The sequence below is a fragment of the Balaenoptera musculus genome, chromosome 20, assembly GCF_009873245.2.
Source record: "Balaenoptera musculus isolate JJ_BM4_2016_0621 chromosome 20, mBalMus1.pri.v3, whole genome shotgun sequence".
NCBI classification, from domain to species: domain Eukaryota; kingdom Metazoa; phylum Chordata; class Mammalia; order Artiodactyla; family Balaenopteridae; genus Balaenoptera; species Balaenoptera musculus.
The window spans coordinates 34,218,931-34,244,596 of NC_045804.1; the positions used below are offsets into that span (position 1 = coordinate 34,218,931).

General features: G+C 50.2%; 1 protein-coding gene across 8 annotated transcripts; it reads right to left on the bottom strand.

Annotated features, from left to right (window-relative positions):
- Positions 1-518: 518 nt before the first annotated feature.
- MTMR4 (myotubularin related protein 4) lies at positions 519-24,925 on the bottom strand. Of its 8 annotated transcripts, XM_036837352.1 has the most exons (20): positions 23,827-24,332; positions 23,497-23,535; positions 21,262-22,881; positions 19,738-19,827; positions 19,264-19,380; positions 18,652-18,734; positions 16,576-16,736; positions 16,365-16,461; positions 16,049-16,162; positions 14,166-14,362; positions 13,789-13,917; positions 13,164-13,275; positions 12,470-12,665; positions 12,049-12,234; positions 11,805-11,975; positions 11,500-11,654; positions 4,956-6,357; positions 3,296-3,406; positions 2,988-3,076; positions 2,593-2,770 (listed from the first exon to the last, which is right to left on the bottom strand). In XM_036837352.1, exons 3-20 carry the CDS (start codon positions 21,721-21,723, stop codon positions 2,593-2,595), a joined length of 4,050 nt encoding a protein of 1,349 aa, XP_036693247.1. In that variant the 5' UTR covers positions 21,724-22,881; positions 23,497-23,535; positions 23,827-24,332. The 8 variants fall into 8 exon arrangements, with proteins under 8 accessions (XP_036693248.1, XP_036693254.1, XP_036693253.1 ...); XM_036837353.1 differs by having other exon boundaries at positions 519-2,770; positions 21,262-23,535; positions 23,827-24,331; XM_036837354.1 differs by lacking the exons at positions 21,262-22,881; positions 23,827-24,332 and adding an exon at positions 24,715-24,827 and having other exon boundaries at positions 527-2,770.
- Between the last annotated feature and the right edge of the window lie 741 nt (positions 24,926-25,666).

The following is a 25,666-nucleotide window of genomic DNA, read 5'->3' on the forward strand; positions in this document are numbered from 1 at the left end:
TTTCTCGACAGCAAAGGGCACAACTCTATAACCTTAGTCCTAACAGTTGACTTGCTTGTCTCTCCAAATAAAAATGGTGATGGTGGTATAGCATCCTGAGTACACAAATCCACCTTTCAGAGAGTAGCATTTTACATGTTTTGAAATACACTGTCTTCAGCCAATATTTTGCCCAAGACCGTTTACCCAAAGTGGAAAGAAAACGGAGGGAGCCTGTGAGGAGGGAAGCAGGAAGCAGGGTTGCCTGATCAACCAGCTGGTGAAATTTTAGACATTAAAGAGAAATAAACCTCACATGAGATGGGATAGAACCCTACAGGATCCGTAAGCATAACTCCCCTATCTGATCAATAACTAAGAATATAGCAGGAGTTGTGCTGATAAAAAGAGAGGGCCATTTTAAAAATGGAAATGGTTGGGAGGAAGGGGTGTACTGTTTCAGTCCTTTCTCATGGTCAAAGAAAAAATGAGTATTAAGTTTTCTTAGAAACTGAAAATGAAGAAAAAGACCCAACAAAGCAGCACTAATATAGAGATTTTATTTAAATTGTATCGAGTTTTTACAGCACATTGCATGTTTGTCACAACGCAACTGCACAGTTTGGATTTTTGGCCACATCGTGTCACTTACACCCACAAGAGCTCTGAAAGGAGTATTTGATGAATACATCTGAGCTGAGAGCCCAGAGTCTCTCTCCAAGGCCATGCAGTATGTTCACTGACGGGACAGCCCCTCAAAACAGCCACACAAAGTAGACAGATACAGTCTTCTCAAACGTTGCCAATCGAAGTGCAGTGAAAGTCAAGTTAATTAAAAAGCCACTCACAACTGGCAATAAATTTTAATGACTGAGAAAATGCTTAGAAGAATTTTATGTATCAAGACAAGGAATAGTTTGTTATTTTTTCAATGATCTCAGGAATTTCCCGGACACAAAATCTCCATTATTCAACTCCATTTAAACGAAAAAAAGTTCCGCTAGACTGACCTAGATACGCCAAAACTTTTTAGGTTACATCCATGGCAAGTATAAAAGCACAGATGCTTCTCAGTAGGGCTGAAGAAAAGGTCAGGACAAATAACAGTTCTTGTTCTAAATGCAGATCCTAGTTATTTTCGAATGAAAATTTTTTTTCTAGGAAGAAACATGAACAAGTAGCAGTTAGACGGCTACCATAATTTTAAAACAGGCTAAGCCTAAGGGTAATTTACCTTTTATACACCAACGAATTAAGGAAAATATATAAGAAAATCCTAGTGGTTTCATTATAGGTCAAGGAGACTGTATCTGTCCCAACCACAGTACATGGCTATATCACTGTATCTTTTGGTTAAGTGCCACTGGTACATATTAAGATGAAAAAACAAAAACAAAAAAAAACCGTTTGGTCCAAATGGACACATTTTCTCTCCCAATTTTGGTATCGAGGCTTAATTCTCTTCTGTTTGGGTTCCATTGTTAAGTGCACAGAAATAGACAGCAGCATTTGTACTGAAACCCTCACATACCAAACAGCGTATTCTAGGAGGTAAAAACCAAACACTAGATTCTACCCTCAAGGTGTCAAGTGTTCAGGATAAGAAGCAGTGTGACCCAGAGGAGGCAGCAGCCAAGGGAAAGAGGACATGTGGGAAGTGGGCAATGGAACAACAACCAAAAAAAAACAGTGTTTTATTTTCATGCCAGGAGAGGATCAAGGTGTAGCTCCCGTGTTAGCACCAGGACAACTAGGAAAAGTCAGGCGCAAAGGGTAGGGCACAATCAGCAAATATTTCACAAGGATAATTTCTGCTTTTCCCTTCTCATTCTTCACAGTGCATACCTCGAGAGCTGCCACTGAGTAACAAAGACTCCTGCCTTCACAGCTCAAAATAACTGATTTCTGCCAGGACTGAACATCAGCAGAGTTTTCCTCTGCTCCCAAAAAGGTCTCACTCCCTAAAACTGTCCCCCTAAACTGAATATTCACTGATGCTGGCTGAGGAGCCAAGTGAAAAATACAGCAAAACCTCCACTTGCTGAACCAGTCTTTAAACCAAACTCCACAGAAAGACAGAACTAATGCAACTAGAGGGAGTGCCTCTAAAGACTGAGCCTTCATGCACAGACACAGAGCACAGAGGTACAGGGTATAGTTCATTTCAAATAGGATAGGAATTCCTATCTTATATACTATAATCTGCCTTTTTCAAGGTGGAGGAGAGATGGATCTGGTTATCATTTGGAGTTTGGTTATACATATGCCTTTCTATTGCTGTTTGGGGCACACACATCACCAGGCAGTATCTATGAAATCATCATCTTGTGACCCCAGGAGAAAGAAACTGGAGCCACCAACTCAACGTTAAGCTTCCAGACTCTGGGTCTGGATCAGGACCATTACCCCAAGGTAAGGGTCTCACCAGTAGAGGACCTCCTGCCAAACTGGAATTCCTCTGCTCCAGTCTCATGGTACCAAGGAGGATTTCTCAAGACTGTATCTTTGAGCTCTGTGATTTCATGAGCCACACCAAGGAACCTTCAAAACTACACCTGAAGCAGATCCTCCCTTCAAACCTGCTAAAACTGTACAGGTCTTCTCCTCTGGCATTCAACTGGAAGCTGTAGCAATGGGTTTCTTCAGATGTTGGCTCATGAGTTCCCTGGCCCGAGATACTTGGATATGTTCGTAACATGAGTTACAGACGAGAACTGGATCATAGAGTTGTTGATCAGGAATGGGCAACTTCAGGTGGCAGCAGCCAGCACAAAATACATTCCCACAATTTCTGCCAAAGCACAAAGAGGGGAGAGTTCATCAGAAATGCCGATATACTGGGAAGGAATGATACTCTAAAAGGCCTTACATGAGTAAAGAAAAAGTTGGGAGAAAACAAAAATAGTTCCTATTAAGATATCTCCATTTTCAGGTTAATTCAGTTTAGTTCATAACTATGTCCCTCAGTAGGTTTTACGAGCCATACTGAATCATAGGCAACATCTTACCTGCAATGGTGTCTGCGTTTGGCCAACCAGAATTCACAGTCACAATTATAGCAATGTGATGCCATATGGTCTGGAACCCAGCGAGTCACCTAACAGAAGGCACAAGGAAAAATCCCAGGTCCTTGTCAACAGAGTGGAAAAGCAACACTGCAACAAGGAAAGCATCCCAGAAGAAAATGACAAGGCCTAGGCAGCTACTACTTCCCTACAGAGAGACTCATCTGGGGAAGAACATGTCACTCATCTCTGAGAAGTATGAGAACTCACTGGCTTGCAGAAGTACCTGCCACATATTTGCCTGGACATACCTCAGTCTCTTTCTTATCAACAGGTTCCCAGCTTGCTTCTGAAAGGCAGTCTTCACTGTGATCAGAACCAAAATCTTCTGTATCACTGCCATCTGACTCCTTCAAACACGTCTAAAGGAAAAGCAAAGGCATCACCACCATCATCTTCATCATCGCTAACATTTATTGTTTACTATGCATCAGGCACTGTTCCTAAGTGCATCACATGCGTGAACTTATTTAATTCCTCACAACAACCTTATGTATGCTATTATTATCCCCATTTTACAAATATGGAAACTAAGCCATAGAGAGAGTTAAGAGCTGATAATAGGTAGTAAACGTGGGATTTGGACCTAGTGTTCTAGCTTCAGACCCGTGCTCTTAACCAATATGCTCCATCACAGCAAGGAAAGAATATTTCTCCTGTTACATTCTAAATCAGGAGTTCGCAAACTACGACCCACAGGCCAATTTGGCCCACTGCCTGTTTTTGTAAGTCAAGTTGGAAGACAGCCACACTCAATTCATTTACACATGGTCATTATGGCTGCTTCTGTGCCACGACAGAAGAGCCTAGTAGCTGCAAAAGAGATTATATGTCTCACAAAGCCTGAAGTATTTACTATCTGGCTCTTTACCAAACAAATTTGCTGACTCCTGTTCTAAACCATCACCCTGAATAGTAAGAAGTTGTTAGCCCTGACCACCCCACCAGCAGAGAAGTGGGCAGCAGGCAAGGGGGAATGTCCTAGAGCTGGCTTCTAGAAGCTCCCTGAGGACTGCTGTGCCAGAACCCAAGGCCTCCCGACCCAGCGAAGCTTAGATGGTCCTCATAATCTCTCACCTGGCTTATTCCAAAACGTCCTAACCAGCCTCCCCACCTGGGTTTCATCCGCTTGACACACTGTTGCTAGGGTAGTAGCACTCTTTTTAGTACTCAATTTTTTTTTTTTGGCCGTGCCATTCGGCATGCAGGATCTTAGTTCCCCGATGAGGGATCGAACCCATGCCCCCTGCGTTGGCAGCGTGGAGTCTAAACCACTGGACCACCAGGGAAGTCCCTCTAGGGTAGTACTCTTAAATGCAAATCTGATCATGTGACTCACTAGCCAAAACTTTTATTGCCTTGAGGGTAGAATCCACACAACACAGGCACTCAAGCTGACCTTTCTCATCCCTTTCCACTTCCCAAGGTCACCTCCCGCCGCACTGCCAACTCCCTCCCTCACAGTCCCAGCACAAGTGTGCACGCATGCACACACACGTGTGCGAACACACACACACCCCTTTATTCAAGCCATACCGTTGGAGTACCTATTGCCTCCATGCTTCTGCAAATGGTATTTCTTTTTCACTCTCTACATGGCTAAAAGCGACACAATCTTCAGCACTCGGCTCAAGCATTAGCTTCTCAGGACAGCCTTCCCCGACCTTTGACTCCACCCAGGCCCCCAACACCTGATGCTTCCCTCAACACTTAAGAACAGCATTCTAACTGTCTCCTTGTCTCTCCCAATAGACTGTGAGCTCCTTGCGAGCAGGGACTACGTCTTTCATCCGACAGCCCAACCCCCTAACTCTGGCACACAGCAAGTACCCAGTGAATGGATATGGAATGGGCGAAAGGCTGGACGGATGGACAGAACGAGTGGCTGGGTGGCAGTAGGTGAGTACTTACAAAATCATCCTCATAGTCCATGGGGGGCTCTGCTGGAGGGGCGCAGCAGTGGCGGATATCCAGCCTCATCTGCAGCTCACGCACCTGTCGACGTAGCTGTTCCACCTCTTGCTTGTACCCTGCTTCAATCTGCCGTAATCTATGCTGGATCACATCCGTGGGAAAGGGGAGTCCATCGTCATCCAGGTAGAGAGGAGGCACTGGAGAAGGGCAGCTCAGGGGAACGGGCTTCATGCTGGAGACCTGCTTTGGGTGACCAGACAACCACATCTGGTTGTTTTTTCCTCCTGGACCAGTACAGTGTCCATTGGAATGACTAGAACAGACCGGTGACCTCACCCCTTCTCTCTGAGCCCACTGTCCCCCAAAGTAGGACCCTGTTGCCCGCATCTGCTTACTGCTCGACCTCTTGCTACAACAGCCATAGGAAAGCAGCCGCCGAGGGGTGGTCTCCCCACTCGGGAATGAAGTCACCATCCCTTGGAAGCTGTCCCAGTTGGACCCTAAGAAAGAGAACTCACTGATCTGGCTCTGAGAAATTGGCTTTCGGGCCAATTCCAATGGCACCTTTCCAAAGCGAGGGTTTTCCAATAACTGCCCATTCCTATTATTCTCTCTTTTGCCCATGTCTTCTTCCCCCTGAATCAGATCTGGCACAGAACTGGGCTGTTCCTGGTGGGAGACACTTGCCACAGACCCTGGCGGGTCTTGGTTGAGAAAGTCAGTGCTTGGGTCTGGAGGAATTTGGCAGGTAGCGCTCAGTGGGTTGCAAAGGGTGCCCAGCCCATGAGCTGGAGCACCTCTGGAGGGCACACCTAGCACAGAGTCTAGCTGGGCCTGCTCGGGGGCACCTGTGAGGGAGTCCTGGGAAGACTCAGGAAAATCACAAGCTCCATCACGCTTGCTGGAAACAACTTTAGAGAGTGCTCGGACAGCTGCTTTTTCAGGACAATGTTCAGGTGGCTCCTCTGTGCCATCTAAAGTCCTACCCAGCTCATCCTGGGCAGGAGGGTCGGGAGCTGGTGCCTTAGTCTCTTCTAGGACTTTGGTCTCAGGATCAGAGGTGCCGCCCTTCGCTTCCTGGGGCACCGCAGCATTAAGCAGTCTGTAACTTGGAGAAGAGCTTCTGTGACTCTTGACAGGTTTATTGCTCAAGTAGTCTTTCTGGCTGCTGGGCAGAGATGGAGGAAGAGCCATTTCTCCTACAGTCTGCTGAAGACCTCCTACCCCAGATTCCACGAAGGTTGTCTCGGATCCCTCAGGATTGCCATGCCAGGGCTCCAGGCCTACTCTGGCCTCCTGACAGTGGTTATTCAGGTTAGGGTCACTGGATGTGCGCGTCAGGGGGCTGCTTGTGTCACAGGCAGAAAGAAGATCATCCATAGATCTCGTTTTAGGTAATCTGGAATGACAACACAGCACCTCCAGGTCAGGAACTGAGCTACCTCCCATATACAGGAATTGGGTCATCAAAGCAATCAAAGCCAGAGTTCACAAGAAATAACAACATTTAAGATTACAGATGACCAAAGTTCACTGCAAAAAGTCTGCTCTGCAAAAAGTGGAGGACATGAACTCCAGAACCCAGGCTCTGTCCTCAGCTTTCATCAGTCTCACCCCACACAGTCTCCCTGGCAATCTCAACCACTCCCGTGGCTTCAACTGCCTTCTAAGCTGATGCCTTCCAAATCTACCCTTCAGGCCAGGACTACACCTCGGCCTCACACCTAATGTCTAACTGCCTCTATCGCACATGGCAAGACAGAAATAAGGTGGGTTCTGGAGCTTGACGATGCTGGCTCTGACACTGATTAGCTATGTGTCTACAAGTAAGCTATTTAACCTCTCAGACACTTGGTTTCTCTCCTCCATAAAATGACAATAAATTACCTTGCAGAGATGCTACAAGGATTCAAAATATAGGCAACCAACCGCAAACTTATTAAGACTACACTCACAGGACTTCCCCAGTGGCCCAGTGGTTAAGACTCTGCGCTTCCATTGCAGGGGCCCAAGTTCGATCTCTGGTTGGGGAACTAAGATCCCACATGCCGCAGGGCGCGGCCAAAATAAATAAATACATAAAGACTACACTCACGACTCCTCATTTTTACAGCTTTCCTTATTATAAATTATCCCTCCATCACAGGAGTAACCAGCACAGCTTTTTACAACCACTTAGTGGCAGCGTGCTCCTCTGAGTCCCAAGTCACCACGGAAACTTCCCCTAGTATACAGCACTCAAAGTTCTAGAGGCATTCTGGTACACCAAATGTGTAACAGACATTTTCAAGAATGACCGCCCTAATTTTTAACACAGTTCTAAAGTCCCTGGAGCAACAAAACTTGAGGGAAATTTGCCAGGAAACAGTGGAGACTTCGCTGGACTCCTATTTTCAGATGCCTCAGTCAGCCCAGCCCACACTGAAAAATCCCTCAAAGGTGGAGTTACAATAGAGCTAGCTGATTTTTTTTAAGTGTTTGGTTTTTGAAACTTATTAATACTTCTTTAAAAGTATTCTTGTGTTTGATTTTGCTTTCGTGATCAATGTGTGTTTGTGTGCTAACAAATTCCAGGAAGGCAATAACGACAGTTACAATTACTGTTTCTCGAGTCCCACAGCCAGAGCTTGAATCTCACAGCTTAGCAACTTGTTAATTTTTTTCTTTTCTTTTTTTTTTTTTTTTTACTTTTTATTATAGAAATTTCAAACATACAAAAGAAGGAGAGAGAAGAGTGTGAAGAAATCCAATGTACTCTTTATCCAGATTCACCAATAGCAACAGCCTGCAGTCCCCCACAGCTGACTCCTATGTACACCAAAGGTCTAATTAATAATGCTGGTAGAGACAATAATGCCTGAGGAGTTTGGAACCATGAGAGAGCTCATCCAGCTAACGTGGTCAGGGAAGGCTACACAGACAGGGTAGGATCTGAGCTGGGGAGAGAAGAATGTGTTGTTGCACTTTAATGGAAGAAGAGGAAAGAGAGCAGGACGTTTCTGATCTAGGGAAAGGTAGAACCGAAGGTGAGTCCGGTCAGCTGTTAGAGAAACCATTTCCTTTAAAACCCTTATACAACTACTCCTCTAAATCCAACCCCATCTCGAGCTGCCTGCAGCACACCTCCTGTGTGCTGTCAAAATATTTCAATCCCAACCTGCCTGTATCTCCTCCTTCTCCCCGAACTGACGCATCTTCTCAACCTTCCAGTGTCTATAGGTGGTACTAATATCCTCCTGGTTTCTAAGCTCAGAGACTTGGGACCTGTCTTTGACTGGCCTCTTTACTCTTCACTTCCACCCTTCAATGTTCAGGCAACTCCACAGACTGCTAATGACTTCTCAACAACATCTGAATTTAATCCTTTCTCTTTTCCAAGGACTCTTCCTTTCATATCTGAATTACAACAGTGCTGGCTGGTCTCTGTGCCTCCAACTACACTGCTCACTGATTAATTCTTGAAAAATCCCATTGTTACCAGGTCACGATGACTTACTATTGACAACTGAATCAAAATAAACTCCTCAGGGGCTTCTCTGGTGGCGCAGTGGTTAAGAGTCCGCCTGCCAACGCAGGGGACACAGGTTCGAGCCCTGGTCCGGGAAGATCCCACATGCCGCGGAGCAACTAAGCCCGTGCGCCACAACTACTGAGCCTGCGCTCTAGAGCCCGTGAGCCACAACTACTGAGCCCATGCGCCACAACTACTGAAGCCCGCGTGCCTAGAGCCCATACTCCTCAACAAGAGAAGCCACCACAGTGAGAAGCCCGCACACCGCAACAAAGAGTAGCCCCCGCTCACAACTAGAGAAAGCCCGCGCGCAGCAACGAAGACCCAACGCAGCCAAAAATAAATTAATTAATTAAATAAATTTATAAAAAACAAAAAAACAAAATAAACTCCTCAGTATAAAAGCCCTCAATGAACTATCCTGTTTATTTCCTTCTATTCCTCAAAATACCTCTTCCCAAACCCTGCCAGCTCCAGAGAGGTGGTTCTTCTTTTTAAAAAAATTAGAAACTCTCTCATGCTTCTAATTCTTTTGGACCCCTCTCCACTAACCTTGTTACCAAGCTCATAACTCCCTTTATTCCATTCGTTTGTTCATTTAAGCATTTACTAAATCACCTGTTATGTGCCAGGCCCTGAGCCAGGCACTAGGGACACTAAAAAGCCATGGTTCCTGCCTGGTCTTCCACGAAAACGTCTCTGAGTAAACAGTCACCCTATGACCCCTTTCTATTTTTTTTTTTATTATTATTTATTTATTTATTTATGGCTGTGTTGTGTCTTCGTTTCTGTGCGAGGGCTCTCTCTAGTTGTGGCAAGCGGGGGCCACTCTTCATCGCGGTGCATGGGCCTCTCACTATCGCGGCCTCTCTTGTTGCGGCGCACAGGCTCCAGACGCACAGGCTCAGTAGTTGTGGCTCACGGGCCCAGTTGCTCCGCAGCATGTGGGATCTTCCCAGACCAGGGCCCGAACCCGTGTCCCCAGCATTGGCAGGCGGATTCCCAACCACTGCGCCACCAGGGAAGCCCTATGACCCCTTTCTTACTTCTCATTTCTCTAGTAGCTTTGAACAAGACACATTCTTATTCGCTTAGATGCTAACTTAGAATTGTTCTCTAATTGTCCTCTGCCTGATCTTACAGCTTTTTAAAGGTATCTTATAGGATCAATATCTTCTATGTCTTTGGTACAGCCCATAAAACCTATTACAGTACTAGGCAACTTGTAGGTATTTAAGAGACATTTATTGGTTTGAAAACTTAGATACTGATTTAAGGCAATGGTTGTTAAATGGGTCACAGAACTTATTGAGAATCTGATAAAAAGTTATGGCCCCTCTCCATAGAAAAGCAAACTTATGAACCTATACCCAAATTCTGCATAGTTTGTGGAAAGAGAAAAATCACAGAATTCCTGAAGCCTATCCATAGGCCTCTGACAATGGACGCAGCTCCAAAGACCCTAAAACCAGTAACTTGGGAGTTGGGGGTTTTTTGTTTTCCTTTATAATATTCAACCAATTATGTAAGTTATATTTTAATTTTAAAAACCTTCCACCAGTAAACAAAGATCAAAATTAGAAATGCACATATGCTTTGAACCCAGCATTTTCATTTCTGAGAATTTATCTGGCAGAAACACTAGCACAAAAGCAAAGGTATACATATACACTAACACTACTGAACTGTATACTTAAAAATGGTTTAGGGGACTTCCCTGGTGGCACAGTGGTTAAGAATTCACCTGCCAATGCGGGGGACACGGGTTCGATCCCTGGTCCAGGAAGATCCCACATGCTGCAGAGCAACAAAGCCCATGCGCCACAACTACTGAGCCCACGCGCCACAACTACTTAAGCCTGCACACCTAGAGCCCCGTGCTCCGCAACAAGAGAAGCCACCGCAATGAGAAGCCCACACACCGCAACGAAGAGTGGCCCCCGCTCGCCGCAACTAGAGAAAGCCCGCATGCAGCAATGAAGACCCAACACAGCCAAAAATAAACAAATTTTTTTTTAAAAAATGGTTTTGATGGTAAATATTGTATGTATTTTACCAAAAAATTTTTTTAATATATACATATAAGGATGTTAACTAAAACACCCCCTATAATGATTAAAAAATGGGATAAACCTAAATGACCAACTGAAAACTGGTTATATAAATTTTGATGCACTCTAATTTTGGACTATTATGCAGCCGCTAAAAACAATAAAGCAGCTTTATGTGTGCTGTCATGGGTGACATCCTGACACACAGTGGGGAAAACAATTTGCAGAACGGTACGCAAAATGATTGTTTTTGTATTTTAAAAATGTTTCTATATGAGATTGTGAGAGTGTGGCTATATCAATGTAGAGATAAACATCTGGAAGTGCACGCACCAAAGTGCCAGCTGTGGACACCTGTGGGGACAGGGATCAGGGAGGCAGGACTGCCATTTTCTACTGTTATATTGCTTGGCTTTTTTTAAAACCAAAGAACAGATATTACTCTTATAACTTAACCAATCTCCATTCTACTTCCCCCCAAATATTCAGCCAGAATATAACTTTAATTTTTATGTCTCCCTTTAAATTCTGAGGGAGTAATGTGAAGGCCGTTCCCCTTCTGGGAACCCATTTCTCTGACAGCCAGATGCTTCTGGAAGCTAATGCTGGACATAGCAAAGGTTATTACTAAGATAGCAAGCTCCCCATGCCTTCTATCAGTGAACATCAATCAAGACCATTCCCACAAGCCTTCCTGAAACAGTCCTTTCTATTCTGTTCTCCCTCCCCTGGGTCTGTCACAAAGGGTGACAGCAGCTTGGAAAAAAGGTAACCACACTTATCTTAAGAAAGGACCTTGGGAACAATACAGAGTGCCCTCCAAGCTAGCTACGAGTCTTGAGCCAAGTTTGGCCTTCAACTGGCTCAAGAGGTTCCTTTAAAATATCTCATCAAAGGAAAAGAACAGCATTTAGGCAAGACACAAAGCAGTTGCTGCCTCCTAGGGGAGAGAGGAGAGAGCAAAAAGGGCTCTTCTTACCTGTCCAGAGAGCGGCCAGAGAACTCCTGGCTCTGAGCCACCGGGGAAAGGTAGAGGTCCATGCTCTCCTCCCCGAGTGTGCATGGAGATGACGCTGGCAAGTAAACAGCTGTCCAGAGGTGCAGCGCCCGGACGTGACACACAGGGTGCAGGACCTAGGGAAGCAGCCCCGTACGTGGGTTCTGTGAGATGTTTCGGGGCCCCCTTCCTTCCTAAGCCTCTGGGCCCGAGTCCTTCCCGCTGACTCGGCCTTTTCTCCCTGTAGGTCCCCAAGACGCACCTACGGGATAAGGGTGCGGACTTACCATTTCTGAGCCTGATGTGTAGAGGAAGTTGTGGAAGTTCTTGTTGCCAGCTCGCAGAAGGGCCCACACGGAGCAGGTCCGCTTGTAGATGTTGCGCTTCTCTCGCTCACAGGGGTTGTTGGCCAGGAACGTGCCGTAGAGACAGGAGTACGTATGCTGCACCAGCTTTACCTAGACGGCCAAGACAGCTTGCACCGGGCCTGGGCCGCCGGCCCCCACCCTAGCCTCAGGCTCATGGACTTACCAGGAACGCTTCGTTAAACTCAAACAGGCAGGGAAACTGCTTGAGCAACTGGTGAACAGAATCGAGCCACTGGAGGAACACAGGGCACTGCTCGTTCTGGTCCTCTGCGTTCTCCTGGTGGCCGCAGCGGTCTCCGAACTTGTGCCCAAAATCCAGCCAGTCAGATTCTACTAACACTTGGAAACCCTGCAACAAAGAGGAGGTTCCAGTGTAGGGCCTCTCTGGGAAGGCTACTGTGCTCCTTCCAGGGATGCCCGAAGCAGGGGGCTGGCAGCTGCAGAGAACACGCCCAAACCTAGAAGAGGACTCAAAGCCACCCGTGTCCTCTACGGAAATATCCCCCAAATGGATCCAGAGGGCCCAGTACCTTCCCCAAATGCCCCTTTCCCTCTGCTCTTTCCCACCCAACCCCTCCGAATACCTCCAACGTCCTGTAATACGGGTCCAGCAGTATTTTGGCCAGGGCTACGATCTGCGGCGTCCGGTCCCAGCCATCTGAGCAGTGCACCAGCACAGGCCGGCCCTCCCGGTCTACTGTATTAGCCACGAGCACAGCTGCCTTCAGCATCACCGACAGGTGCTGCAGCCATCTGGTGCTCTCCAGAGCCGACAACCAGCTACAAGGGAGCAGAGGTCACGTCTGTCACTAAGGGCGCCGAGGCTACAACAGCCTCTCCGCCAGCTACGGCCAGCCACACCTTAACAAAGTCCCCAGTGAGAGCTGAAGCTAAGAGGCCCAGCCCATGGCCTTTCTGCCAAGAGGTGTCTAGCAAGAAGGTAGGGAAAATGGGACCTGAGGTGGACAAGACACTCTTCGTATCAACAGAGGAACTTGGAAGCATCACACGCACATCTAGTAGCCACTTTCTCTCCCCAGTTCTCTGTGTCCTTGAGGACAACTCATCCAAACAAAAGGAACCCAGTGTCCTGTGGCCGTTCCAAAGCATTGGCTGAGAAGTGGAAGAAGTGTTCTTGGAACTGGCCCACTGCACCTAGGCCCTCAGGTTTCCTGTGTCTCACACTCCCCATCTCCCCACCAGACCTTCCAAGCACGAGAAGTACTGGGTAAGGGATGAAACTGGAGGGTGGATGGAATCAGAACAGGGAACACCTACTTGCTGGGATCGGGCATCTGGCTACACACAGCGCGGAGGTACTGGAAGCTGTTCCGGATGGCGTGGATGTTGGCCATTCCCATGAATACGACCTCACAGTTGGGGTAGTACTCTGCACACACAAGAGGAGAGTGGAGCGTAAGAGCACGTCCTGGAAACAGGCATCCAGGACAAGAGCAGTCCAGTGGGCAAAGCTTCCCCGGCAGGGCAGAACACTCCAGGATGGGAACTCAATATACCCTGGAAATCTAAATACCCTTTTACCTCTGGATGCTCAAGTGCCATATACTAATAATGATAACAATAACATTAATGACAATGATGCTCGAGTACTACTAGTAGTGACAATATATAGTAAATCCTCAACAAACAGTAGCTGCTCTGTGCCAGTAACTTTATATATGTAACCTCTACCGTCCAACAACTTTGCAAGGCATGTTTCATCTCCATTTTACAGATGAGAAAGTAAAACTCAGACAGATTAAGCAATTTAAGCATAGTCACAGCCACTGAGTGGCAGAGCCCTGATCCCAGGCCAGGTTTGTTTGGCTCTTTCCGCTACACAAGCTGTCCCCAAAGCCACCAGAGCACAGGCTGGCTGCAGACACTGAGGTAACAGCAATACCTTCACATTCACAACCTCCACCCTTGGCCCGGTTGGCCACCGCCGCCGTGTAGGATCGGGCATCCAGGATCAGCAGCTTCTGGGGGGCAGCTGTGCTCTCCACTCCAGAGCATGCAGTCAGGGAGGAATCTAAACACACGCACAGCAGGGAGAAGACCCTGGGTTGGCCAGCTGCCCAGGCGCACCCCACCCTGGGGCACTCCCTTCGATGAGACCCCTCACACCCCATCACCTTTTCGTCCCCACCAAAAGACAGGGACCCAGACACCCTGTGTGTTGTCGTCTTCTTCCCACCCTCTCACTGGGGACTCCCTGGGAGCCCAGGAGCCCAAGGTGGGAGCCTAGTCCCCAGGGGGCCGACACCACCCACACCTTACCGAAGTCAGTGTCACATGCCTCGGTGGCATCACTATTCCCGGTGCTGACAGAGCCCCCAGTGGTCCTTGTCCCTGGGTCCAGGGCACAGGCTTTAGCAATGGACGTGACTAAGTACTCATCATCGGCATTGCGCCAGCCCCACCAGCTGATCTCGGGCTGGCTGCAGCGGGCGATGGCAGCCCCGTTGCGTAGGTGTCTGACAAAACAGAAGAAACCATCAGGCCCTTGGCATTCACAGTCCCCAGAGGCCTACTGCTGAGACCCCAGGGGGCCAGACCAAGATCTCCAGAGCCAAAAGGGGCCACCAGATCATCCAGGCTATGATAATAGCAACCAAAAGCCCTTAACATCTCGAGATGGCTTTACAGTTTACAAAGCACTGTCACACATATTTCTCAAATGGGCTGTGTATTCCCAAGGTGACCTTGACTCATCAAATCTGCACAGCACCTGCTCCAGGTACAGACACCCAGCAGGAGAACAAGCCTGGGCCCAGAGCATGAACAACTCCAAACCTCATGGCTACTTACTACCTGCCACACAAACGTTTTTTTGTAAAGAACCAGGTAATAAATTTTCAGCTTTGGGAGTCACAGCCAGTCTCTGTTGCACATTCTTCTCTCTGTGTTTTCTTTTTTTAAATAACCTTTTTTTTTTTTTTTTTTTTTTTTTTAATGATTTGGGTCCTAGAATCTGTGACTCTGTTAGCAGGACCCAGAGACCTGCTCTAGCACTTTTTGACTTTGTGGGGGTTTTTTGTCTTGTTTTTTTAATTTTATTTATTTATTTATTTATTTATTTTTGGCTGTGTTGGGTCTTCGTCTCTATGCGAGGGCTTTCTCTAGTTGTGGCAAGCGGAGGCCACTCTTCATCGCGGTGCGCGGGCCTTTCACTATCGCGGCCTCTCTTGTTGCAGAGCACAGGCTCCAGACGTGCAGGCTCAGTAGTTGTGGCTCACGGGCCTAGTTGCTCCGCGGCATGTGGGATCCTCCCAGACCAGGGCTCGAACCCGTGTCCCCTGCGTTGGCAGGCAGATTCTCAACCACTGCGCCACCAGGGAAGCCCTAAATAACCTTTTAAAAATGTAAAAACCAGGACTTCCCTGGTGGCGCAGTGGTTAAGAATCAGCCTGTCAATGCAGGGGACACAGGTTAGAGCCCTGGTCCGGGAAGATCCCACATGCCACAGAGCAACTAAGCCCGTGTGCCACAACTACTGAGCCTGCGCTCTAGAGCCCGTGAGCCACAACTACTGAGCCCACATGCCGCAACTACTGAAGCCCACGCGCCTAGAGCCCGTGCTCTGCCACAAGAGAAGCCACCACAATGAGAAGCCTGTGCACTGCAATGAAGAGTAGCCCCGGCTCGCCGCAACTAGAGAAAGCCCGTGCAGCAATGAAGACCCAACGCAGCCAAAAATAAATAAATTTTTTTAAAAAATGTAAAAACCATTCACAGCTCACAGGCTATACATAGAACAGGATACAGGCCGGATTTGGTTCACAGGCCATGGTTTGCCAACCCCTGTTCTAAAGCAATGTTTCTCACATACACACACACACACACACAGAGGTCCTAAAAAGAAAGAAAGAAAAGAGAGAAAGAGAGAGCGAGAGAGAAAGAAAGAAAGGAAGGAAGGAAGGGAGGAAGGGAGGGAGGGAGGGTGGAAGGAAGGAAGGAAGAAAGAAAAGTGTGTAAACTCCCCAAAAGCCTCGTCCTCAGGAGAAAAAAAACTGAAGCAGTTTTTCTTTTAAAATTATTTCATAGCCACTTCCCTGAAGAGTGTCAATTCCCAGTCAACCACACTGCCGCAGACCTCCACTTCTGACTCTCCTCACTGCATAAAAAGCATCTCCCTACTTCCCCAGCCCCCACCGCCTCACCTATACACAACCACAGGGACCCGCTTCCAGGAGCGGAAGGAAGCTACATTCTGCAGCTCTTTATCTGTGATCCACACGGGAACCAGCAGCTTCTGGGGGTAACTGGGGCACAATCTGAGAAGAGACCAGATGGGGTCATGGAGCTTGATTAAAGGCCTGTGATCACAAGATCCCCAGGGATGGCTCTGTGGGAAGAGGGACCAGGAGCCCTCCTCCCCTCACAGAGCCAGGAGCTGTGCCCACCGTGCTTTATCCACACGGGGAGGAAGTCTGGGTCTGGACAGGTGTTTTGGTTCCCCACCCAAAACCCTCTCACTTGTAGTTGCTGTTGATATGCGAGACTCTCCAGACGTTCTGCAGGTCAAAGCCCATCCTTGCAAGCTCAGCCTCCTGCCGACATCGTATGTGCTCTCCTGCAACACAGCCCCCATGGCTGTCAGCATCCAAGAGCACGAGGTCCAGGGCGGAGGAGGGGTGAGAAGCAAGAGACAAAAAGAAGTCTCCTAAAGAGAGCAGCCTGGCCTCACCTGGCTGACACAGGTGGGTGTGCTGGTCCTCCTCAGTCAGCCCCAGGCACCAGGCATGGTAGGCAAAGGCAAACAGGTCCTCAGGCTTCGCAGGTCTCGCTGTGGCCCGACTTAGCCGCGAGAGCCACTCTTGGCACTGCTTGAAAGTGGAGAAGTGGCACCTGCCAGGCAAGAAGCCACGAAGTGAGGCAAGAGGTGAGTGAGCACTGGGGCCATAAGGGTCAAAGACCCAGCCACAAAAAGGCTATGCGGAGGGGAGACTGCAAAGCAGGAGGTAAGGCATGGGGACCCTGGGGAGGACCAGGGAGACTGGGCAACACCCAAAGGACATTGTCTTTGTGACAATTCTCTTCCCAAGAACTCTTGTCCTTGAGACGTAAGGATCCCCTCTAATGGGGCCCGACCGCACAAACCTTCTGTTTCAGGGAGGAAAGTCCTGCCCATGTCATTCCTGTCTCCTTGTTTTTTCACTTCTGCTTAATAATGTCTCCTCTCAGCCTAGCCATGTCCTACTGATACTCTGAAGAAAGTTGCAGTCCCACCTCTTCCTTGAGGCCTTCCGAGCCTAACCCATTCCACAGACCCCTTCCTCTGTTATTCTTAGTATGCTGGGAGTATTAAACACTAAGTTTTCCCAGAGCATATTACCACAGTTTAAGTCTTCCTTTAGCAACTAGACTTTAATCTCCTTGAAGGGAAGGGCAATGCGGATTCCTGTTCTTAATGCCTACAGTCCCGAGTGCACAGCAGGCTCTAAACTAGGCATCTTTTTTTTTTTTAATTAATTTTTATTGGCGTATAGTTGATTTACAACATTGTGTTAGTTTCAGGTGTACAGCAAAGTGAATCAGTTATGCATATACATATATCCACTTCTTTTTTAGATTCTATTCCCATATAGGTCATTACAGAATATTGAGTAGAGTTCCCTGTGCTATACAGTAGGTTCTTATTAGTCTGGGCATCCTTTCAATAATCCTTGGAGTGATTCCTCTTTCTCTCATATCCAATGTGTCAGCAAATCCTATCATCTCTACCTTCAAAAATCTGACCACTTCTCACCATTTTGATTGCTACCAACCTGGACCAGCCACCATGATTTCTCACCTGGGTAACTGCAATAGCTTCTTAATTAGTCTCCCAGCTTCTGCCCCAGCTTTTGCCCCCATCCCTCTTCCATCTTTTCTCAATACAGCAGCCAGAGTGATTCTACAACAGACCACGTCACTCCTTTGCTCAAAACCCTCCAGTGGTTTTCTCACTTCCCTCAAAGTAAAAGCCAGTCATTATGACAGCGTGACACCCCTCTTACCTCTCAGATCTTGTATCCCACTATCCTGACCCACTTGCCCTCCACTCCAGCCACACTAGCCTCCTTGCCATTATTCCATTGTGCCAGGCTCATACCGACCTCAGGGCCTTTGCATGCACTGTTCCCTGTCTGCCACACTCTTCCCCCAAATACCCACATGGTCACTTTCTTCAAGCCTTGACTCAAATGTCACCTTTTCAGTGCAGCCTTCTCTGATCACTTTGTTTAAACCTACAACCTTCACCCCCATAGCACTCCGTATCCCCTTTCCCTGCTTTATTTTTTAACTTTACATTACCATGATTTAACATATTTTACTTACTTACTATTTACCACTCCTACCTCCCCACTGGAATATAAGCTCCATGAGGGCAGAAAATTTTGTCTGTTTGTTCCCTGCTGTATCCCCAGAGCTTAGAACAGTCTGGCATAGAGTAGAGTGCTCGATAAATACATGTTACATGAATAAATAAATGAACCAACAACAATGTGAGCACTCTGCACCAGATATCACCCTATGTGCTCTCAGATGCATCTTCTCAGTTGATCCTTATGAAAACCCCGTAAGCATTATCCCCATTTCTTTAGGTCAAGACACTGTGGATCAGAAATTGACCCCCCCAACCCAGACAGGGTTTTCTGTTTCTTCCAAATGGGGAAAGGGAGGTAGTATTTTTCCTTTCTTGCTCCAGAGAAACCCTGCAGCAGAGAGGTCTGGACAAGACTAGGGCCAGAGGACCTGAGCGAGGCCCTGTCGTTCTCACCTCACCACTTTGGAGTCCTTGCAGGAGATGTGCAACTGGAACATATCACGGCTCTCCACGCTGTCAATCATCCGGAGGGGGACCTGGAGAGGAGGAGAGGAAAGGCAGACTGGCGCTCAGATCCCCCCGCTCCACATCACTCCTCATCCCCGCCCCTGCCCAGATGATGTATCAATAGAAGAAAGGAAACCGACATTTACTGAGGGCCTCCGAGGCGCCTGGTAACGGTGCTGGGTCCTCTACATATGTGACCCCAATTAATAATCACAAGAAACCACAAGGCAGGTGTTTTCACACCATATTATTAAGGAGGAAATTGCACCTCAGCTGGGTGATTGACCAAGGTCACACAGTTGGTAAGTGGCACTCTTCCAACAAAGCCACTGTGCCCCTAGAAGGGCCAGCAACAGAGTGAGGGAAAGACAGAAGAGGGGAAGGGAAAATTAAGTGAGAGAGACAGAAAGATAGACCAGCCGTTAGAAGAAGGATAATAAGAAAAAGAAGGGAACCCCAACTCTTTGGAAACATGATCAAGTAGAGCATTAGAGCAATCCCACCTTGAATTTCACAGGGATTCTGGCTTGGGTGTGGGAGAACAAGACAGAAACTCACGTTGATGACAGAATCCTTGAACTTGATGTGCAGCCGGTAGTTGGAGATGGCAATGAGGGCATCGGCTGCGCGGCCCAGGAACTCCACTCCCTCACCCTGCAGCACTGTGAAGGGCACCTGCCGAGGGGCAGAGGGGCCCTCAGTCCAGAAGTCAGTCACCCCTCCATCCCCTCTCCAACCCCTGATCTGTAGGATCTCCTCTGGAAAAGCTGGGCCAAGGCAGGACAAAAGTTCTCTTCATGGTAACAGCACCAGACAACAGCTATACAAGAAAGCTGCCTTTCCTTCCCTGGGGCCAAAGGCTCCATAATGCACATACAGACAGGCTCCCCTCCCTCCAGAGACTGAGGAGCAGGAAGCCAGAGCTCCCACACTAGATGCCCTTGGAGATATTTGGGTTGGGGGAGGGAAGGGAGGGTGTTTTTTAACCAGGCAGGGAGCTCTACCCGCCCTGGGCCCCCAACTCTTCCTTACCTGCAGATTCTCCTCCTCTTTCACTAGTTCCTTGGGGGGGAACAGATCCTTGGCTTGGATGTACTCCAGGCTGGGGGGCCCCTCCTCACCCTGTGGGGAAGGCCTCAGCCCTAAGTCACCAGGCTCTGCCTGGCCCATTAGGCCTCATTCTGCTCCCCACCCCTCAATAAACCCACATACACCCCATACACACTTATAAAGGTTCTGGTCACCGGAGAATGGAAGAGAGACCTGGTTTGGTGGGAGGGGTGAAGTGGAGGGAGAACTCAATCCTCTTAAGCCTAAGACAAGAGTAAGGTCCACAGAGTAACTGGGAATCTGCACTCCTCAAAGAGGGAATCTCCTGTAGAGCCAAATTTCCCAAATGAAGGAGAGAAAATGAAGGAAAAGAAAGGCGAATGTACGGGTAAGACAGAAGTGGGAATGGGAAGTGCTGCCCTGAGAAATAGGAACCAGGTGTGCAGTTGGTCGCAGAGACAGGAGGGGACGCAGGCCCCTGAGGCCACCCCACTGAGGCTTCAATCTGGTGGGTGAAGGAGACAAAGAGGAGTGGGTCATGGGATTCAGTCCCATGCCTCTAGAGGGCCTTCACGGATGCTTTCAAAAAGAGGATGTGTTTTGGAGCTGAGCTTCTCTTCCAGTTAGGCCCACACTGCTAACAAGCTCCTGCCACCTGCCAAGCAACCCGCCCTGCCTGCTGATCTGAGGGGAATTCCTCAGGAATACCCACAGCAAGCAGAAGTAACTCCTTTCCCAGCCACCAGGGAGGGAGGGGAGAAGAGGGGATCCACGTGCCTGGGAGGAACCAGGGGACCCAGGACAGCCAGGGGAGAGAGAGGGGGGAGGCCTGGCAGATACTGGGGGGGGAGGCGGGCGGGAAGGGGATAGGTAGGGATATCTGAGAGGACAGATGGGGGAAGCTGGGAAGGAGCATTAAGCCAGAGAGGGAGGAGGGGGGGCCTGGGAATGATGCAGAGGTACGGAGGCCTGCAGAGGCAGAGAGGCAGGGAAGATGGAGAAGAGAGGCTGGCTGGGGGACAGTCAAGGAGAAAAGACTGGCGTGTCAGGTGAGGGATGGAGTGGTGGAAGGGGGAGGGGACTGGAGCCAGGGAGACAGCTCAGACATCCTGTGCTCCCCGACCAGCCCCCTAACGTCCCAGACGGCCTACTAGCCACATCCCACATCCCCAAGCAAGGATGCAGCGGGTGGGCCCAAGATGGAGAGGCGGAGGTAAAGAGATGTACCCCTGCAGGGCGGAGCCTGAAGATCTGCAGTCAAGGGCAGCGGCTTCAGGGCTAAAATGATGGGTAACAGAATTCCAATCCCCGGCCTTCGACAATCCCCGGCACCCGAAGATTAAAGCAAGTCCAAGAAAGAAAAGGGATTATGTCCCTTCCCCTGCCAGGGCCCTTGGTAAGGGGGATGGGCTGAAATTCGGAATCTCAAGGGCCAGCCCTGGGCAGGGCGGCGGGTGCAGCCAGCGTCGGGGTCCCCGGCCCGCCGCAGGCGGGGCCGGCACTTACAAAGCAGCTGAGCATGGAGCAGGAGACGCGGGCGGTCAGGCTCATGGTCGCGGGCGGTCTGGGCCAGCACACATGTCCCCGGAGCCGCTGCGCTGCCCGCCAGTCTCGGGCGTCCGCCGCATCCCGGCTGCGGGGCCGGCCAGGTGCAGCCGCTGCGGCCAGGAGGCGAGCGCGGGCGGCGGTGCTCGGCCCGCGCCTCTCCCCTCCTCTCCACAATGGAGCGAGCCCAGCTCCGCCCAGGCGAGGGGAGCTCCCCGACCTCGCCGCGCCGGGAAGGCGGGGGCGGGGCGGGTCCCCGGGCCCCGCCCACAGCCCCCTACTCCTCCCTCCCCACCACCCCTCCGCGGCGTGGGCGCGCGTCCTCCGCGGACTCCTAGGGGCTCTCAGGAGTCTGGGCTGCGGGACTACCCCGCCCCTGCCACGGCGTGGGAGGGGGTGGCAGGACCGCCTACATCTTTTCATTTCCCATCTTCCCACGTGAGCCACCCCACACCACTCTTGCAGACGTCGGTCCCCACGCCCTCCCCTCCTCTTTGAGTCCCCCCAGTGCCTGCTCGGATTCCCAGGATGAAGCTCACCTCCCTCCACCCGAGGCCCTTTCTAGTTTCTAGGCTTCCTCCTTTCCCTCCAAAACCACCACTCACCATTCCCCGGTCCATCAGTGTCCTCCAATCCCCTGACCTCACTAATCCCACTCCCTTTTTGCCCCTTAGAATGGACACTGGTCTAGTGCCAGTTTGGTCATTACACACTCCTGACAGGGAAATTCTCTGGGTTTTTTATTCCGAGGCCCCCACCCAGCCCTACTTCTTCAGCTCCACCTCTCCCCTTGTTTCACATCCTGTGTCTTCTGGGTAAGAAAGTCCTTCTTGGAGGAGAAAGAATTTCTTAGGCTGGCAAAGAGAAGAGCTAGAACTATGGACCACAGAAGCTATGCAAAAACAAAACTCATGGAGGAGGGAGGGAGTTGGGTAGAGAGCCAAAGAGTAAGGGGCAGTGATAAGAGGCTCAAAATGTCACCAAGAGTCACAGAAGGAACCGTTTGGAACCCCACACTCCCTGTCCCTGGTAACTTTCAGAAACCATTGCTTTTGTTTCGGTTTTGGTCTTGGGGGAAGGGAGGAATAGGAGAAAAACCTGACATTTTATTAAGCGCCTACTATGAGCCGGACATATTTCAAACATTATCTCACTAAAACCATTCAACTCCCAAAGAAATGAGACTTCAGGCTTACAGAGAAAGTATGCAATTCACCTGAAGTATTTAAGTGGTGGTGCTAGAATTCAAAATTAGACCAGGCTGACTCTTTTCAGTGTATCACAGAAGAGAAAAAGGAAAGGGGCTATCAGTTGGTGGGGGTCAGGACCAGCAGGCTTTCTGAGAAGAGACCAGAACAATATCGCACACCCCAAACACCCACGTGTCTGTGGAGGAAAAGAGCGAGTCCTCTCACCAACTGAATGCCTTGACCTGTCCCTAAGCACAGGGGACACATGAAAGAACTAAAGAGATACAGCCAGAGCAAGGACCTGGTCTGGACCCAGGCTTGTAGCTCCCCACTCCCTTCTCATCTCACTGCTTCCTCCTCCGAGCTCTCAGGGGTTAAGGGGTTCCCTGAACTTGGGGTGAAAGAAAGGCAGTTACAGTTAGTGGAAAATTTATGGGATCATTATAACACACACACACACACACATACACACCGCCCCCAGTGATATTCTGGGCATCTTGAGGGTGCTCTCCTGCTATATATTCAGTCAGCTGTTGCCTACAGTAGCTTAACAGACAGCAGGACCTTGGAGCTAGAGGAGCCCCACAGTTCCAGTGGAGTCACTCCTGATACAGCACCCACAATATTCAAGGGGCCCAGTAGGAAGTACAAGGATCTTGATATAAAGGAGCCCTGGCTTTTCAGACCAGAACAGAGAGCTTCATCCAGGGACCAGGAGAAGCAAGAGAAGGGCCATTATGAAGAGCTAAGGGAGCCAGTGGTAGTGTGGGGAAAGCACGGCATAGCACAGGCCACAAAAGACGTCTAGAGGCTTCCCGTCCCAGTGCTGTATATCGGCTGATGTTTTGCAACCTAAAGAAGCCCTAATTTATCTCCAGGGCAGATGAACCTGTTTAGTTGCTGAACAGAGTAGCCTGGAGCTCAAGGTCCAGGAGGGGCGGGCAGCTTCATGGAGAAAGACACAAGGATTACAGAAAACACAGTGGTCTGAGGAAAGAGTACTCACCATTCTACCGTGGTGAGGGTCCTGGCTACCTGCTTCTCACTGTAAAGAGACCGAGAAACATGAGCACAAAGAGCAACATTAACATCACCATAGAAACAACAAAGGCCACACATCTCCTCCTGAACTTCCCCACAATTCTTATCTGCCTTCCTCGCAGGCTGGATTCTCCAGCCTCTCCACAAGTCACCATGCTAGACAGAGGCAATGGGAGCTACATAAGGAGAAGGCAACAAGCGACTCTGCAGGGCATGAAGGCAGCCATCAAGTTCTGGAGCAGGACTCAAGAGTCCTGATTCCCAGTCCCAGAAAGAGAAGTAAAACACTCCAAACCCTGTCCTTTGTGGGAGAGCAAAAGAACTGCAACTCTGAAGAGACAGAGACTGCCCAACCAGGGCTCACTTCTGGCCCTGGTGGGAACATGAATCCACAAGAGCGCTCTGCCAGCCTCTGAGTCTGGGAGTAGCACCCACCTGACCTGTTTGCTGGGGGCAGAGTCCAGAGCAGAGGACAAGAGGGAGGGGACCACAACCTATGATCAGAAGGCAGCAGGGCTGGACATGCCTTGCTGAGTGTACTTGACACCAAGTGGGGTGCAGGTTAGTGGGAGGAGGCCACACAACGGGGACAGAATCAGGCCAGTGCAGGCCTCAGAGTCAGTACCTGTCAAATGGGCCCAAGCAACAGGAATGTCAGGATGGGCCTCCTTGGCCCACTTAGGGAACCACTTAGGGAACCAGGCCCAGGTTTCACTGACATTTTTCTTTATGCCTGCTATCCGAGCTCAGGGGCAGTCCAGCAGTGCCCCGCAGAAGGCTGTGGGGATAAAAGTCTCCATCTGTGGCCCTACCCGCCTCCGTAATCACAGCCCACCCTCCCCATGGGGGAGCCAGCAAGCGGCAAGCCAGAGGTGCTACCTCACCGCCCACTGGCAAGCAGCCTCAGGGAAACGGAGAGAGGGAGAGACAAGGACAGGCCTGGGAGGCCCAGGGTTTCCGGACCCAGGTGGTCTGGCCACGGGGCGGGGGGGGGGGGGGGCGGGTCAGGCTGACAGGGGAGCCCAGGTACCCAGGTTCTAGAGGCGGAGCCTAAAGACTCGGAGGCGGAGCCCCGAATGACAGAAGGCGGGGCTCACGAAAGCCGGTGGGGCCGGGGCGGGGCCGGGCAAGACGCGGTCGTTGTGGCTCCCAAACTAGCAGTGCACGGGGCACGGTGACTCACCCAAGTGGCGTCCGCCCGACCCTCCGAGGCCGCGCTCTCACTACTTCCGTCTCCCGCAGCTGCGGAGGCCGCTCAGCTTCGACCCCACCACGGTGCCCCTCGCCCCAGCCAATCCTATCTCTGGCCTGTGCCCACCCTGGCCAATAGCCACACCAAGTCCCGCCCTGCCCCCCACCACGCAGCCACCGCCCTCACTCTTCACGCCGCTCATTGGTCAAGTGGGGCAGACGCCCTCCCAGCCTTTAGCCTATCGGGTGCCGGAAGACGAAACTGTACCTGGAGGGAGGAGGCGAGGCGCGGGAGAGAAGACGCGACCAATGGGAAATCACAGCGCGTCCCTGCGGTAGCCAATGGGAGAACAGTAAAAGGGGGGCCGCTGGCTAAGGCTCCAGGGGCCGGAAGTGGGGGCGGTCTGTCGCCTACTGGTAGCGCAATTGAAGGCGGGGCCTTGTAGGGACAGAGACCTTACAGCCGCTTCCGGTGACCATCCCGCCCCCGGGTTACTTCTCAAGTAGATCTCCGGTGGCACCTTAGTTCATCCATTTTCCGTTTTGGTTTTGCCGCGGTCATCCGTCCCAAAGCCGGAAGGGAGAGAAAGACCCCGAACGCTAAGAGAGGAGGGAGGGCTGGGCCTGAGGCTCCGTCTGGGTCTTCGACTGGCGCGGGGGGGAGGGTTTCCCTTCTTCCGCACCTTGACGTGTTCCTCCAACCTTCACTTTTCATCCGCGATCCGACCCTGCTCTCCGTGACCTGAATGAACGGTGCCTTCAGTTTTGAGAAGATCTCTCACCTGAGAAATAGGACTGAGACTGCCACGAGCTAGCTGCGACCTTCTGGTCTATAAAGGGTGTGGGGAATAGGACTCTCCCGAGGATCTAGCTCTTCGCTCCTCCCTTCCTCTCTCTCACGGGGAGCCAGAGCAGGCGGCAGGGCGGTGGGTGGCCGCTGGAGG

Excerpts from the sequence above, each read along its gene's own strand:
- MTMR4 (XM_036837353.1), bottom strand. The coding sequence starts at position 21,723 with ATGAAAAGATGTAGGCGGTCCTGCCACCCCCTCCCACGCCGTGGCAGG. Across the intron at positions 14,363-16,048 it reads GTCCCTGTGGTTGTGTATAG|ACACCTACGCAACGGGGCTG; the intron begins GTGAGGCGGTGG and ends CTGTTTTGTCAG. Across the intron at positions 6,358-11,499 it reads TCTGGCCGCTCTCTGGACAG|ATTACCTAAAACGAGATCTA; the intron begins GTAAGAAGAGCC and ends TTGTCATTCCAG.